Source organism: Cinclus cinclus, chromosome 14, assembly GCF_963662255.1.
Source record: "Cinclus cinclus chromosome 14, bCinCin1.1, whole genome shotgun sequence".
NCBI classification, from domain to species: Eukaryota; Metazoa; Chordata; class Aves; order Passeriformes; family Cinclidae; genus Cinclus; species Cinclus cinclus.
In genome coordinates this window covers 17,768,812-17,784,794 of record NC_085059.1, presented here as the reverse complement: position 1 = coordinate 17,784,794, position 15,983 = coordinate 17,768,812, and the positions used below count along the sequence as shown (strand labels likewise).

General features: G+C 47.8%; 1 protein-coding gene across 1 annotated transcript; it reads right to left on the bottom strand.

Moving 5' to 3' along the window:
- Positions 1 to 526: 526 nt before the first annotated feature.
- LOC134049843 (pancreatic secretory trypsin inhibitor-like) lies at positions 527 to 5,377 on the bottom strand. The gene is made up of 4 exons (XM_062502522.1): positions 5,323 to 5,377; positions 3,890 to 3,930; positions 3,202 to 3,314; positions 527 to 602 (listed from the first exon to the last, which is right to left on the bottom strand). Exons 1-4 carry the CDS (start codon positions 5,375 to 5,377, stop codon positions 527 to 529), a joined length of 285 nt encoding a protein of 94 aa, XP_062358506.1.
- Between the last annotated feature and the right edge of the window lie 10,606 nt (positions 5,378 to 15,983).

The window sequence follows — 15,983 nt, the reverse complement described above, 5'->3', positions numbered from 1 at the left end:
GAAAAGGCTGGAGATAGGTCAGCATGGAGATGACTTGTTGAGTTCTTTCTCCTGGCAAAGGCTCTGCAGCAAGGGCTTTAGTGCCCTGTATATATATATATATATATATATATATATATATATATATAATATATATAATTATATATACTATATATATTTAGCAAAGGCAATTGTAAGTAATGACAATGCTAAAAATGTATTGCTTGAACACTGGAAATCTGGGAAAGGAAAACAAGATTCTTGATGCAAAACAAGAGCCTCCCTGTTATGCCAGGTTATAACATCTCTGTCCTTGGGCATGTCCCAGCCTTCTCCCTGGGGCTCTGTCAATAATTTGCTCACAACTCTTCACGGGCACCACCAGAACAAACCATATTTTTCAGGAAGGTTCTTTAAGTACTGGGGAAAGGGGATTGCTGTGCGTGTAAGAAATACCAGCACAAGATATGGCGATGCTTCCATTTTATTGGGGTTTTGAGCAGGTGAGGGGACAGCTTTGTGCTCTCATCTCTGGAACAGTTGTGCCTCAGTTGACAGGGGAGTTGACGCGGGGAGTTCGGCACATTCCTCTGTTCTTGATGCGCACGTGGCTGCTTCTTTGCCTGGAAGAGAGGTTAAAAATGCTTGGGGGGCTGCCTTCAGGTCTCTGAGACACAGCAGAACCTGGCTCAGAGGACAAAGGCAGAAAGAAAGGAAAATACTGCTTAAATCATCACCTAAGTGTTATTCACAGCAAGCAAGGCCACATATTCTTGACAGGGAGTTCAGGATTATCATGGACATGTGTTAATTAATTCTAATAAGCTCAAGAGTGCTTTCTGACACCTCCTGGTAGGATAATTCACCTCTGTGCTGCAGGACAGCACTGAAACACCTCTAATGCCTGTCTGACTGCAGACAATAAAGATTATGAATTTGTTTTGTAGGTTTTAGAAACGACAGACCGTCACTGTGTCTCACTTGGGTTTGGCCTGCTCCTAGCCTCCCCTCCTGATTGTTTCTGCAGCAAAAGTGAAAAAAATATTGAAAAGGTATCTTCAAAAAGATATTTTCTTCTTTTTGTCCAGTAGTGGACCTGCTTCCTCTGAATTGTTCCATTTTCACACAGAACCATGATGTTCTCCTCTTTGGAAAAGACGGCTCACTTTCTCAGGTGTGTTAGAGAAATGCTGGCAAAATGATTTGCGTTTTGCAAAAAGCATTTTGCATGCTGGTCACAGTGACGTGACCAAAGGCGACAAGTGAGGCACTGCTGCCGCAGGGACCTGCCAGATGCTCAGTTATTCCCAGACTCCTTGCAGGCTTCCAGCTCTTGTCAGGCCAGTTGCACACACAAAACTGCAAATGACACTTCATCCTGCCTCCTGGCTGACTTTTCCCCACGGACCAAGGCTTTAGAGACGAGTACACTCCATTTATCTCTCCCCCAAGACATTTGACACCAGGCAGCTTCAGAGTCCTGGTGCCCGGCCCAGATGGCCCTGGCCAGGAGACCAAATGGCTGTTCCTAACTTCAGAATTCCATCACTTGGGAATCAGACAGAACAGGGGAGGTGCAAGGCTCAGGGCTGTGACCCACAGGAGCAGCACATTTCCAGTTGCAGCTGTTCACAAACAGGAGTTTAGGAGCTCTGGGAATGCAGTGCCTGTCAACACAAGGTGGATGCAGCGCCAGCTTCTCATCCATCCCATTCCTCCTCTGACTCCTGGCTGGCTCTGAATACACCACCAGCTCAGTCTTTCTCTTTCTTGTACCCCCATTTCTCTTCTTGTGAGCACTGCCATCCCCTCTGAAGCTGTTCTTTGCTCTGGGGAGATGAACCATCCTGGATGCCACTTTGCACAGCTGACTGTGGAGCCTTCCTCGCTCACTTTACCCCACTCTTGGTCCCTGGCCAAAGCCCTAATGATGTTGTGTCTGATGAACCTCCCACCCCCATCTGTTGCACAATACAGGGACAGCTGGTGCTGGGCTGCTGGCTTCCAGCAGGGTCATTACCACCCTGCCAGGCCGTGCTGGGTCATTAGCTGTGGTGCCTTTGCTGAGGAGATCCCACTCAGTCTCTCTCTGCCTGACTGCATCATACTCAGCTTTGAAAGGTGAACCAGCATTTGAGCAGGCCAGGAGCAGAATCTGTGGCAGCAGCCTGGGTTAATGAAGCAAAGAGGGGACGACTCAACTGACAATATTTATCCAGGCTCTTTTTTTTTTTTTTCCGTCCTGGTGATCTGGATTCTGTTCCTTGTTCCTGCAGAGAGGCGATGCTCCTGAAAGCAGAATTTGGCTCCACAAGCCCACGCATCCAGAGACAGAAAAGCTGGACTTCGAGCTTCTGCTACAAATGTGTCTGCTGATGGCAGATGGGCCTGTGAGCCTGATCACCAAAAATCCCTGCCTACACCAGGTGAAGTCAAGGGTGAAGCTCCCTTAGCCCTGCAGACTGGGGCATCTGGCTCCAGATAAGACTCAATCTTCCCAAAAGAGATTTTTGAACCGCTTAATAGCATTGAGTTGGAAGTAATTCTTTCACTTGTCTGACACAGAGTGCTCCCAATGTATAAATATATTGTGAATTACCTAGGGCCCAAGCCAGATGAAATGTATCAAGTCTTGCCAGAGACACCCTTAGCATTTGGACCTGGCCCTCTGCTAGAACAGTGCAATCTGGCACCAGCACAGATTAAATACAAAACTCATTCTTAAAAATACCCAGACCAAATTGTATCCTTTCATATGCAGAGAAGACAGAAAGCAGAGCTCAGCTATAAATTTCTTGGGTGGAAAAAACCAGCTTTTTCCTCAGCCACCACACATCTGAGGTCATCTGGAAAAATATTCTTTAGCCCGTGTGCTAGATCTGGGCAGACTTTGAGGATTTTGCCATTTGTCTGAGATCCTGGATGCTCGCCAGCGCTCGCTGCTGCTTGGCAGCTGCAGGTATGGGGAGATTTTTGTTTGTGGGCAGCGTGTGTGCTGTGAGCCACACACAACGAGCCCATTCCTCAGCTGGAGCCCACATGCTCAGAGCAGCGGGTGCAGCATCTGTGCAGGAGGCCAGATCCGTGCCAGATGTGCTGGGCTCACTGCCCAAGCTCCACCCAGCTGCATGAAAACTGCTTTCTTTCTAGGAAATCCCACATATATGTGGTAGCCCTCATCAGTGTGAGGCTTTTAGACTTGCAGCAGTTCCAGATACTCACAGGTTGTGGAGGCACAACAGGCACTCGTTGCTGTACAGGACGTCATCCGTGCCACAGATGGGCTCAAACTCCCTTGTACACCCTCTTCTCAGGTTGAAATTGTCACAAGATGGCTGGAGACACAGAGGGTTAATTTTGAAAATGTTAAGTCTGTTCTCAATTTACCAAAGAAGCTTTGCTTTCCCAGAGAGGTGCACATTTTGTCTGTCTTCATAACCCATCCTCAGAGCTCTGCTATGAGCTCTCAGAAACACTGGGACCATCTGCCACCATGTCCCTTGGCCAGCTGAACTCCTCCTGGCACTGCTGCACACCCTTAGGAGTAACAGTGTAGAGTACTCCATGGGCACTGCCTGAGCACATTCTTCCCACTTTTTATTTTTATGCCACAGCAATACCTGTCCTGACACTTGCAAGCTAGAGACTAAGAGGATTTCTCACTTTCTTGGCAGGTAACAGCAATATTTAGGTTTTTAGGAACTTTTCCTTCAGTGTTTGGGGGAAATGCAGTGGAAAACCAGTATCATCACTGGGATTTTGCTGTGGCACTGCAGGTGGAAGGGGGTTCCCAAGCACTGACATCTTTGGGCTGTCAACCCACTCTGCTTCACTTTATTTAGCAATGGTGGCTCCCCAGTGTATGGGTTAGTGCTATCTCACTTGTGCTACATAAAACAGGAGACTTCACCTCTGTTCCTCTGACAGCAGCTGCATCCATCTCGGCATTTCCTAGAGGAGAGAGAGAGAAAGAGAGAGAAGGAGAGAGAGAAGACACCTTAGCACCCATCACTCAGGCTGGTTTCATTCAACTGGGAGAGATAAAGACAGTTTAGGCTGAGGACTCAAACACCTTTGTCCTAGAAAATAATTTCTTCCCTTGGATCTCCCACATTTCTCAGCTGGATCCCTCCCTTCTGTGTCACCCTCTTTCTCCTGGCAGAAACACTGTAATGGTGCAAGGCCCTGCCAAGGCAAAATGCACTTCTAGAGATGTCATCTGCCCAGCTGTCAGGGAGCAAAGGTGCCTTTTTTCCTGTCTTATCACATGTTCATGAGTAACTGAGAAACTCCTGCTGACACTGGGCAGGTGCTGGAGTAAACCCAGGGTCATTTTTCTTACTTTCTTACATTACTCAGTTTTTACCACAAGCAAGCAGAGCAAAAGACAAATTGTTGAAAGTCTCTACTAGAAGGAGACCCTGAGGTCTCACATCAAAGCTGGTGGGATCAAACCATGATTTTTGGCCCTGAGCTGGCAGCTGGGATCACATGGGTGGAACATGCAGTGGGTGTGTTTTGAAAAACAACCTGATTAATTTTTTTTTATATTTTTTTTATTTTTTTTTTTTGCAAAAGGCAGAACTGAGATGAAGATACTGTGGGTTTTTTTTTTTGTTTTTTTTTTTTTTTTGGTGCTGGAGAGCTTGTAGCCACACTGTTTAATATTTCAAAGATTTTACTTTGGGCTAGCACAGGTCAAAAACCAGGAGCTGCAGCTCACTACATGCTCAGTTCATCTGAAATGAGCCCAGATTTTGTGCTCAGACAGCCTTGCAGTGGCAGCCTCTGTGCAGTAAACAGGATGACAGAGGACCTGCTTCAGAAGCACTCTCCTGTTTGGAATGAGCCCACTAAAGCAGGACCTGAGGAGCAGCAACAGCTCCTGTTCTCATCCCTCTGCACCATATGGGATTTTGAAAACACAGTCGGCTTAAACATTGGCTTTAGTAGTGAGAGCTGCATTTCCCTTGCATAGATTCATATCCTGTCTTCTTGGATTTGCTTTTTTAAAACCAGAATAGCACCTATTCACTCTGAAAGGATCACACTGTCCTAGAAATCACCAGTTACAGGACAAATCATACCCCTGAAGAAAGAGCATCAACCCAGCAGGTCTGCTCATTTTTGGGAGCTAGTGCACCCTTTCAAAGCCTTTGTTTTATGTTTGCTTACAGACAGGCACACGTTTAATGCACACTGGTCATTGCAGCATTCCCTGCCCAGGGCCGCAGCGAAGTCCCAGCACCAGCTGGTCTCTTCCCACACTCACCTTCCCATGTGGCAGACCTGGGAGCTTTAGCAAAGAGAGGAAATAGCTCCTAAGCAAAATGTGGGACTCACCTTGGTAGAAGCAGAGTGCCAGGGAGAAGAGCAGGAAAACACCAGCTACCTTCATGGTCACAGTGATGTTTTACTGAGCACAGCAGAGAGAAACTGGGACACTCCTGTGTCTCAGAGATCCTGTCTCTGGCAGTTTGCTGGGACTTTTATACCTTTCCCCATTCCTGGCACCATACCACAAAGCCAGCTCCACCCTGCAGTCCTGTGGTGACAACATTCAAAGTATGGGGACAACACCAGGTGGCAACTGGCTCATTGGTGGGTGCAAGGATGAAAGCCTCTCCCAAGCCAATGGAGGTAATAATCCTTATCTCCAGCGAGGACTGGGGCCCTGTCCCAGGTGTGGGGCTCAGCCCTGGGTCTGCACTCCAAGCTGTGATAAAGCAACGTTGTACAAAGAACCAAGATTGGAGAAATGGGCAGGCCAGCAAGAGAAATACAATTAGCAGCACTGTGGCTTTGATTAATGACTGTGCTGCTGTAACTCGCAGGATGAAGCTCTCTGGTGAAGCCTCCTCTGGGTGAAGATGGCTCTGATCCACTCACACCTTTGCTGGTGTGATGCACAGAGCAGAGCTGGGCTGCTGCAGCTGTCCTTCCCTCCCCGGGCAGGCAGGAATGGGAGCAAGGATTGCTCCTGGAGAGCAGAGCTTGCCTGTGCCTTGGGCTCGCTCGTGGCTGCATATTCATTGCTGCTGTTTTGACTGCACATCTCTGATTGCAGACAGCAGCTGAAATGAGCTGCTGGGTCAGACACTGCTCCCTTCTCCTCTCCCTGCCTGCAGCTGGGAGTAAACCCTGGGGATTTCCTACACTTACACCACCAATGGTGCATTGCAGGGAGTGGATCAGTCCCTTGGGGATTAGAAGGATTAATTAATGTTTCTAAAGCACTTTGATATCTCAGCCATAAATCACTGGAGAAGTGCAAAGCAAATTATTACTAATGGGGGCTTATGACTCAAAGACAGATTTTTAATTAGCTGAACAGGAAAAAGTCAATGCCAAGAGCAATTTAAGGAGCTGTTTGAGAGGGAGAAATCTCAGCTCCACTGGCAGCTGCTCCATTGTCCAAGGGATATCCTATTCCCAACGTGGTTCTGGAGGGTGCTTTCCCCTGCCATAAACATCTCTTTTGATTTACTTCAGTGGTCATGGGGAGATTCCTCCCTCTTGACTGGGTTTCCCTCTGCTCTCCCTTGGGCTGATCTGCAACATGAGGCAGAAAGAACTGCTCCTAGTGGCACCTGTTATTTTATTAATTCAGAGAGTAAAGCTGGGTATGACCTGCTCAGCAGCTCTCAGGAGCTGGGGTGGGTGTTAGTGGACATTTGAGCACAGACAACAATCCTTTAGTGTGCCTGGGACAATGGTTCAAGTGGTGTTATCACCCTCTGAGGAGCAAGGGAGGGAGGGATGATCATTCTTTATAGCTGAAAGAGGTTCATCTCGGTCCAGCACTGTCCCCTGTTATTTTTCCTCCTCAATCTAAGACATGTAAATAGAGCAGCACTGAAAAGAGTTTCTCTGATTACCCATGTTTGGGGCATGCCCACTCCTGGTAAAACACATTTTTCAGTTTAGAGATCCTTGCTGTAGCCAAGAAATATGATAGTTCGGATTGTCCAGGAACAGAAACGGTTTTTTCTCAGATTCCTTGGAAACACCCAGGCACATTTCCAGACTTGAATTTGATGGGTAAATCCTCACTGTTTATGCTCTGCAGGTGGCAACTGTGTTGGCTCCTGGGACATTCTGAGTGTATGTAATGCCATGGTTTTCTCCTTCCTCCAGAAGTCAGAGGCATCAAAGCACAGGCAGGCTGCTGACCTTCCCCTGCCTCCCGGACACTTCTTTCTTCATCCTCTTACTGCTTAGGCTCCTGATAGCTTTGCACTGGCTGATTTTCATGTTCCCAACCGCTCCCAGAGCTGGATGAGATTAAATACTTTGCTACTGAGGAAGGTTGAAGAAACTCCAGATTATGCAGTGCAATGGACTGAACTTAATTATTCCACAACAAATTGAGCCAAACCAGCAGACTCAAGGGCAGCTGCCTCTGCCAAAAGAAGATTCCAGCATAGGCTGCAGCTGAACAGCAGGCACACTTGGGTTTTAATGCAGTTTCTGTGTTAGAATGCTCTTCCTTTCCAGGCATCTCCACTGACAGCTGTGTCTTTATGAGATGCCTTGACAAACAGGGGATTTCAAGGCTCCTCTCTCCTGATTGACAACAATTCAACATCCTTCAGGAAAATCAAACAGAAATGCTTGGGGCTCATTTGACTGGGGAGGAATGAAAAAGAGCTGCAAACTGCTACTGCATTGGGTGCTCCTGGTACCATCCTCGGCAGTGTGGGCTTTCTCAGGATGTGTCACCTTGTCAGAGCAGCGTGTTCCTCCAAACACATCAGCTGGAGGAGTGGAGAGAAATGAGTCAGGTGGCTCTGCCATCCATGCTGTATGACTTGCTGAGCCTGTTGTGGAGAAATGGAGAAGACGGGCAGGTCCCAGAGCAGGTGCTGGTATGGGATGGCATCCCCTTGGCCACCTTGTTGGGTGGTGGCCACCAAACATGGTGTAGGACACGAGATCTCTGCAGTTGTTGATAGTATCTCCTCTTGGATGCTGGGAGCACTTGGAAAGAGAACTAATGCTACACAAGGCACGAGAGGAAGGGGCAAGTTGAACTGCCAGGTCTACCTCCATGTGGACCAGCAGAAAGAGGTGATTCTCCTGCAGGATGAATTTCTGGATTGTCTTTTGGCCAAACCTGAGTGTCTTCACATTGCAGGGGAATTAAAAATATGGAAACTACCTATTTCCCTGTGATGGTCCCTCCATGACAGGCTGGAGCATCACTTGCTGTAACCAGGGCTGGAATTTGTTTTTTTTTTTGTGGAGACTTGACGTACAAAGAGAAAGCCACTAGTGCCCCCAGGAAACCAATAGAGTCACCAGTCAAAAGCATTCAAAGATCACAAACCAGACACAGATGATCATGAATCACAGCTTAGAATTCACAAATGGTTCTTAAGCCTCTCCCAAATAATGGCGTCTCCCAAACAATGGCGTTTCATTTGGGGTGGTTCACATTTCCCAGCCTTTTCCTGAACCAAGAGAGAATGGGCTAAAGCAGGAGCAGAGCTCCTTGTGCAGTCCCAAGCCCTTTCACCAAGGGGTTGTGTAACCAGGACCTGCACCAAGGCCCTGTGCTGGTGGCATCCCTGAGCTTGGTCCCTTGGTGGAGGCTGTGGGGATCTTCCTTGGGATTAATGAAGGAGAGGCACCAGAGGTTTCTCAGTGCTCAGGATCTCAGCAAGGCAACTGGGATCAGCAATTTGCTGCTGCCCTGCAATGGGTGGGATGAGTGAAATTTGGAGAAAGGCTGATGAAAATGTGAAACCTACAGGTGTCACAAACACCAGTTCCCAAGGTGCTTAAAGCTCTTTTGGGCCCAAAATGCTGCTTGTGTTGGATTTAAAAGCTAAAAATGTCTGAATTTGTGTTACCTGCCAGGCCTGGATCTTGCAGGTGTAGCCAAGACCTTGCCCATGGTATCCAAGTTTTGGTTTTGAAAGGTATGTGAGACAGATCAAGTCCTTTTGCATCAGCAAGGTGAGAGCATCAGCAAGGTACAGTGATCATCTGTCTCTCTGTCCAGGGAAGACTCCTCAAACACTGATTTTTCCTGCAGAAAAAAAAAAAAAAAAACAAACAAAAAACAACCCCAAACCATAATTTGGTTGGTAGTGATTTTTTTCTTGAATTCTTTCCCATTTAATGCTGAGAAAGCTATTCTGTTGCTCTGGGTGCATGGAAGATATTGAACATTCTGACAGTTTAGGAAAAGGGATCCTGTGAGTAGTTGCTGAGAAAGCATCACATATTTTCTCCAGCTGCAGGAAGATCTCTGGAGCCCAGGACAGCATATCAATTTGTTTTCTCTTCTGTTCTGGAAATCTTGGACTTGGGATCTCTGGTTTCTGGGGAAGGGGTGCTGGGCATAGCTACAGAATAACATTATCAAATCATCATTTCTACTTTTACTGAAGTTTGTGTTTCCCTTCAGCAAGGGCAGTGTGTCCATGAGAGAAACCTTTGGAAATCTGCAGGCATCGGCAGCTTTGCCTGAGAATGGGTGTTGCTGACAGCAGTGTCTAAAGACAAAGACATCACATAAATCATAGCTTGTTGGGTTGTTCAGCAGAGACCGTGAGTGGATGCCAATCAAACGCTTCCCGAGGAGGATGAATGTGCTGGGGACAGGCTCCGTGTTTGTCAGGATTACTGGCTGACATTGGCTGGAGTGGAGTTCCCAGTCTGTTCCCTGCTCTCCCACCTCTCAGTGACACCAAACCCCACGGGCTCAGTCCATGGAAACCTTTTCCTCACCTGCTGTGACTTACTGGGTGATGGCTCGTGCCTGCTGGGGACAGCTCTGGGCTGGGGACAGCTCTGGGCTGTGGTCAGCTCTGGTGACCTCGGGGCTCTGTCCCTTGCAGGTAGGACCTTGGGTCAGTGCAAGGGATGCCAGCTTCTCAACAGGTTTTCTCCCCTTTCTCTCCTGATCTCTCATTCCCCTCTCCTTGGCTCTCTTGCAGGATCTCCATAGGATGTAGAGGCAGTGAGAGCATATGGGGTTGATCCCTCAGGAGCTGAAACACAGAGCTCTGCTTTTCTTGCTTTCCCTGGCATTACCAAAGGAAAAAAAAGATCATTTTTCCTACTCCTACAGAAAATGCCAAAAGCAAAGTATTCCTTCATAAAATTGCTTCTTTATTAAATCCTATCTGCCTCCCGCCTCCACATCCGACTGCCCCTGCGGCTGCCGGAGAGATCCAGGGCAGAGTGATTAAGCACTGCGGCTGATAATTGGGCAAACACAGATTTCAATCTCCTCCAGCAAATCACTCCCCCTTTCTCCAACTCGAAGCAGCACCCTGTGCCCACTCCCTCTTCCACGGAGCTTAACGAGACGGGAAGCATATGGTCCCTGTCCTTTTGGGGTCACAGATTCAGGCGGGGATGATCCAGTCTAATCTGTCCTTCTGCTCAGCTCTGTCTCTACTCCCAAGGACCACATGTCCCTTGTCCAGGGCTGGATCTCGCTCTGAAGTGTGTGTGAGGTAAATTAAGAGCTCTGGTATGAGCCACTCTTGATAAGAATCCTGGCTCTCTAGTGCCTGGTCCTGTTTGCATTAAAGATTCTGTCTGCCTGCAGCTATTGTCCATTGCCCAGGGAAGCTGTGGCTGCCCCATCCCTGGAAGTGTTCATGGACAGGCTGGACAAGGTTTGGAGCAGTCTGGTTTAGGGTAAAGCGTCCCTGCCCATGGCAGGGGGTGGAGTGGATGGTCTTTAGGACCCCTTCCAACTCAGACAATTCTGTGATTCTCTGACTGTTGCCCTTTCCCTCAGGTGAGTTTCAAGGGATGGTATCTGAAACTGGCTCTTTAGAAAGTTGGTTGCAGTCCAGGTGAGCTCTGGGTGCACTGTCCTGGCTGCAGAGCTGGTGTGAGGAGGTGAAGGATTGGCAGGACATGAGGAGAAGACAGAGTCAAAGCCCTCCCAGACCTAAACAGCAAAAGGGTGGAAGATGGCAGAGACAAGCTGCAGGAAGGGTTATCCCAGTGGGTCAGTAGGAAAAAAACATTCACCATGAGGGTGGACAAACACTGCTGCTGGACCAAAGAAAAAGGCTGTGGAGTCTTTATGCTTGCAGAGGTTCGTAACATGACTGGATGAAGTGATATTTTCCACAAAAGCTGTCAGAAACCAGCAGAGAAGCAACAGCCCCCTTGGTGGTCCTTGGCTAACTCACTGTCTCCAGGACTAGATTTTTTTAGTGAAGGTCTGAAATACAGGATATTTTCACATTTCCTCCTAATTTCTTGAAAACATTTTGTCAAAGTTCTTGTCAAGCTTTTGTAATATTTTCCATCACTTTGTGAGCCAGTTGATCAACAAAACCAAATATACTGCAAATTGCTTTCATCACAACCCCAGAAATATTTGGCATTTCTAGCTACTCCTGTGAGTTCCATTGGCAGTACTAATGGCTATTGATACATGATTTGCTCCCAGAAGTGGCCCAGAAATTGGAAAAACAGTATTATACTTCTGATTTCAATGAAACATATGGCTAGAAGATGCTGAAGCTCTTGGGTCCAGCTCACTGTGCCATTTTGGACAAATAGAGGAATTGAGGTTTTTCCAGTGGAGAGCCCTCAGCCTGCTTAACTCCATAGGAAAAAAATGCCTATTAAAAGAATTAGAAAGGTGAGGATAGGAAGAGAAAAATAATGCAATTTTTAAAATATGGCTTTAATTTCTGACAACATTTCTTCTTCCTGTGATCTATAGAGAGATTTTAAAATAAGCAGTGGGCTTTTTCACAGATAGAAAAGAGATTTTGGGAGGAAAGGGAAAACTAGCATCAGACATGAGATAGAGCTGGGGATAACATTGCTGGACTCTGATTCTGAACATAAAGCTCAGCAGAGATGGGAAACCCTGGGAAATCTCCATTTCCAGAGGTGTTTTTTCCTCAGAGCTGTGCTGCCACAGGACACTGTGAGATCCATGTTATTTCACGAGTCCATTCATAAATGTGCACTTCATTCTTGGCCAGCTCTTTCCCTACCAGCATCTCGTGTTACTGCTGGTTGCTTTAACCACAACAAATGCGTGCTTGTTAATCGCTGGTATCCGCTCTCCGGTTGGGAAAATCAATACACCCTGACCCCATCTGTGCGTCAGCATGTTTCTCACCTGTCCTAGCCCAATCTCCCCAAAGCTGATAAATGATGGCCAAACACTGCTGATAAACTTTAGCTAACAGCTCTTGACCCCTGGGTCGGGCTGAGATTAGATACAGCCAAATTAACGCTTGCTCCTTCTCCTAATGACTCCTCAAGCTCAGAGGCACAGGCTGAAAGTTTCCTGCAGCTAAAACCAGGTTCACTGGGATGCTTGGATGGCTGATGGCTGAGGCTTATTGTCCCCACAAAAACTGCTGTGTTTTGAGTGCTGAGAGTTGCTCCCAGGACACAGATACAGGATGCTGGGGGAAGAATTCCGGGTGTAAGAGCATCAGCACCTGCAGCCCTGCTGTGAAAAGCAACGCTGCAGGAATTGCTGGCAGTTCTCTGTGCTTTCAGCCTCGGTCAATGGCCTTGATTAAAGAAGGAGTTTGTCTTTGATTTAGGGAGCCTTTGAACATAGTGGCTAAACATTTCTTTTCCATCAAGGGTTCCCTTTGATTTCTGCATGTAGTCAGCTCCCCATATCCCTCGGTGAGTTTTGGACTTGAATTGCTTCCCTAATAAATGTGACATTGTTTTTGATGCCTTGTACATTTCCAGCCTGGTTGTGAGAGTGAGATGCTTTGCAGTTGAGGCACTGTCTTCAGCCCATCAGGGATATGAGGAGCAGTCCTTTTGCTCTGGTAACAGAGATGAAAAATTCCACTGCTGAACCTTCTTTTCCCCGAGCAGCTTTTAAATTGGGTTTTTTCCCTTCTACAAGAGGAAGTGGCTGCCAAAGCCCATGGCTGCTGCCTGCAGTATGCTTTTCCTTCTTATCCTTATTCATCCCTGCCAAGATCCTCTTTTCTTCATTCTTTCCCATTTTCTGAGCTTCTGGAAGCCCCTGGCTCACAGTTGCAAGCCCCACTTACCAAGAAACTTGGTTTTCCAGTTAAAAAGACAGCCAAAGTTCTCATGTTGTCTCTGTAGGGAATACTCAGGGACGTTGCATCCTGTATTTTTCCCTCTGTGTATTTTTGGAAGAAGGAATCTAGTCTGCTTCCAAGCTCAAGGGAGCCTCTCAGTGCCTGCACTTGGGGCATCTTTCTTCCAGTGCTGAGGTGTCTGCCAGGAGCAGATGGTGAGGGGTGTGCTGGAGGCAGCTGATGATGCTGCATCTGCCCGTTTAGGGGAGACATCCCTGAGCTTTGTGCTTTGCTGTTCCTCTGCTCGGGATGAACTGCAGGGCTGCTGGTGGCCAAGTCCTGCTCTCCCTGGGGATCGTCCAGGACTACACTGAGGGTGATCAGACACTCCTGGCAAGGGGCTAGCCAGCCCAGAGTGCAGCTCCCTGAGGAGCAAGGGAGCGAGGGGACACAAGTGCCCTTGCCCCTGAGCCCAAATTCCTCTCTGTGTGCTGTCCCCATCACCGTGTCAGCCTCTTCTCCAGCTGGGGTTCAGACTCAGAGAACTCTTCTTGGTCATCTCCATCTAGGTGCCAACATGGATCAGACACAAATGCAGCTGACACAAGTCCCTTTTACTCCAGGAACTGCAGTTCCACCTGCTGGGACTCATTTTTGCATTTTGTGCCCTGCTGACATTCCTGTCCTTTCATTGGGTCTGTCATTTTGGTGGTTAGGAGCAGCCTTTCTTACTGGATCCAGGCTCTGCCATTCCCAGGATTCTATAAATTCAGCTTTCAGCCATACAGAGCCCTGGGATTTTTATGGACATGGAACAAAGACGCATAAATGATAATTAAAACCTCTACAGAAACATTAAGCTATGGCCAGAAGCATAAGTCATAAATAATTATCATGATGGCCAGCTTTGCATTATGATGATGTATTATTATTACTAGAACTAATGTTATGAGACTGAGAAAGTCAGCACTGGACTGGAGAAGTAAAACACTTGGAGGAGGTCTCTGGATTCTTCCTGAGAACAGGGCAATGGACTAAATGACCCTGTCCTTTCAGGGATATTGCTTTCATGCCATTCCATTATATTAATATTTAAATGGGGCGTTAAAACATTGATGACAGGTACAGGCAGTAAGAGCTTTACTGCCTGTGCATTATTGGGATGTAGGTCTTTCTCTGTCTGGAGCTTCAGGATTGCCCACACACGTGGACCAAGGAGCCTGTGGTGTTTTACCACATTAGTGCACTTAACATCACCTCTGTGTGCTCCCTGATGTAAAGCACAGGAAGCATCTTCAAACAAAATTGTGGTCTGACATCCCCCAGGTGAGTGTGGGGCAGGTGAGGCCAGACAAGACTTGGAGGGAGCTGGGAACCAGGTGAGAGACTCTCTGCTCTCCTTCCCACCCAGCCTCAGCCTGTCAAGGGGTCGCCCCTTGCCCACCCTCGCTGACACCAGGGTTTCCCACAGCCCCAGCACCACCCACAAGGGCAACCTTGTGGCAGGTGTCACAACATCTCCCTGATGTCACCTCAGTTCCCAGGAGCTGGACTGCATGAGGAGCTCTGCTCCTGCTTCAGCCCATTCTCTCTCTCAGGTTCAGAAGGCAGCTGGAAAATGTGAACCACTCCAAACGAGCCAGTTGGTAAATGACATTATTTTGAAGAGGCTTAAGAACCATTTGCGGTTTCTAAGCTGTGATTCATGATCATCTGTATCTGGTTTGTGATCTTTGAATGCTTTTGACTGGTGACTCTGTTGCAATTTCCCAGGGGCATTGGTGGAGCTTGTTGCTTCTTGCCACTCTCTGGACTTCAAAACACTCAAGGCTCTGACAAAAGTAAATCCTAGCTCTCTTCTGAGGGCTCAGGCAGCTTTTTGCCATGCAGATCCCACCCTGGCTGGAGAACTGCAGGCACCAACCTCAGTGTGTCCCACAGTCTCCTCCTATCCCATTTTCCATTTTGCTTGGTGGCTGTTGCATGCAGCATTGTATTGGGAAGAGCCCCCAGCCCCCTGCTGCTGCTGCCCTGCCCCTCCCCGGACAGGAGCCCCTGGTGAACCCATCCCATTTTGGCCAGTATTTCACTCACAGGTGGCAGAGCAGAGAGAGGGCATGGATGGGCCAGCGTTGGAATTGGAAAGCTCCAGCTCCCACCAAGCCACATAGAGCCCCTTTCCTGGTTCTGTAGGAAATATTCAGCCAGAGATCCCTGCTTCCTGTTTGGGGATTATGTATGGACTGTTGAATTCAGCAAACTGTGGGACCAGTGACCGAAAGGAGCCTGTGACAGACTGGTGAAGGCTTGTCTCTTCAGGGACATCTTCTTAGGATGTGGCTCACGTTTTCACTTCTTAGAAAAGAAATTTGAATAAAAGATTTGGTGCCCCCCCCCATCTCCGGAAGAAGAACAGCTGCTGAAGGCTGTTAATGTTAAAAGCCCTCAATTAGGAAGAACACTAAGGAACTACACAGGAAGCCAGAAAGCTGCTCTGTAGCTAAAATAACTTCTGCGAGGTGCTGTGATAACAGAGTGAGACCGGAGGATAAATGCCAGAGTGACAGAGCCTTTCTGCCTTCAAGGATGGTCCCTGCTGTGGGAAGGGTCAGACTCTGCCAGGGAGTGGGAATATCCCAGTGTGCAGGTAACTGGGACTGATCCTCTTGGCAGAACCTCCTTGCACAGCAGGGTCAGGCTGTAGGAGCAAATACTACAGAAAAGGTAAACTAAAGGGAGCTTCACCATCACATCCAAGGGCTCTACTCTTTCCCACACATGCTGTAATTTCTTTTTTTTTTTTTTTTTTGTTTTGTTTTGTTTTAAATACAGGCATTGAAGAACAGAGTGACTTTGAGGTGGCTTATTCAGACCCTACAGCTGGTGTTCAGGGAAAGCTGAGCTCTTCCAGGTGCAAAGAGTGGAGCTGAGCAGGAGCAAACTGGAAGGGAATTGGCTCCATCTGGGCAAAATTCTGATCAGAGGATG

What these genes read in the sequence shown, in the direction of transcription:
- LOC134049843 (XM_062502522.1), bottom strand. Translation starts at nt 5,377, where the DNA reads ATGAAGGTAGCTGGTGTTTTCCTGCTCTTCTCCCTGGCACTCTGCTTC. An exon ending in GGCACTCTGCTTCTACCAAG is followed by an intron (nt 3,931 to 5,322) that starts GTGAGTCCCACA and finishes TCTCTCCTCTAG; the next exon opens with GAAATGCCGAGATGGATGCA. An exon ending in CTGTTGTGCCTCCACAACCT is followed by an intron (nt 603 to 3,201) that starts GTGAGTATCTGG and finishes CCTCTCTTCCAG; the next exon opens with GCAAAGAAGCAGCCACGTGC.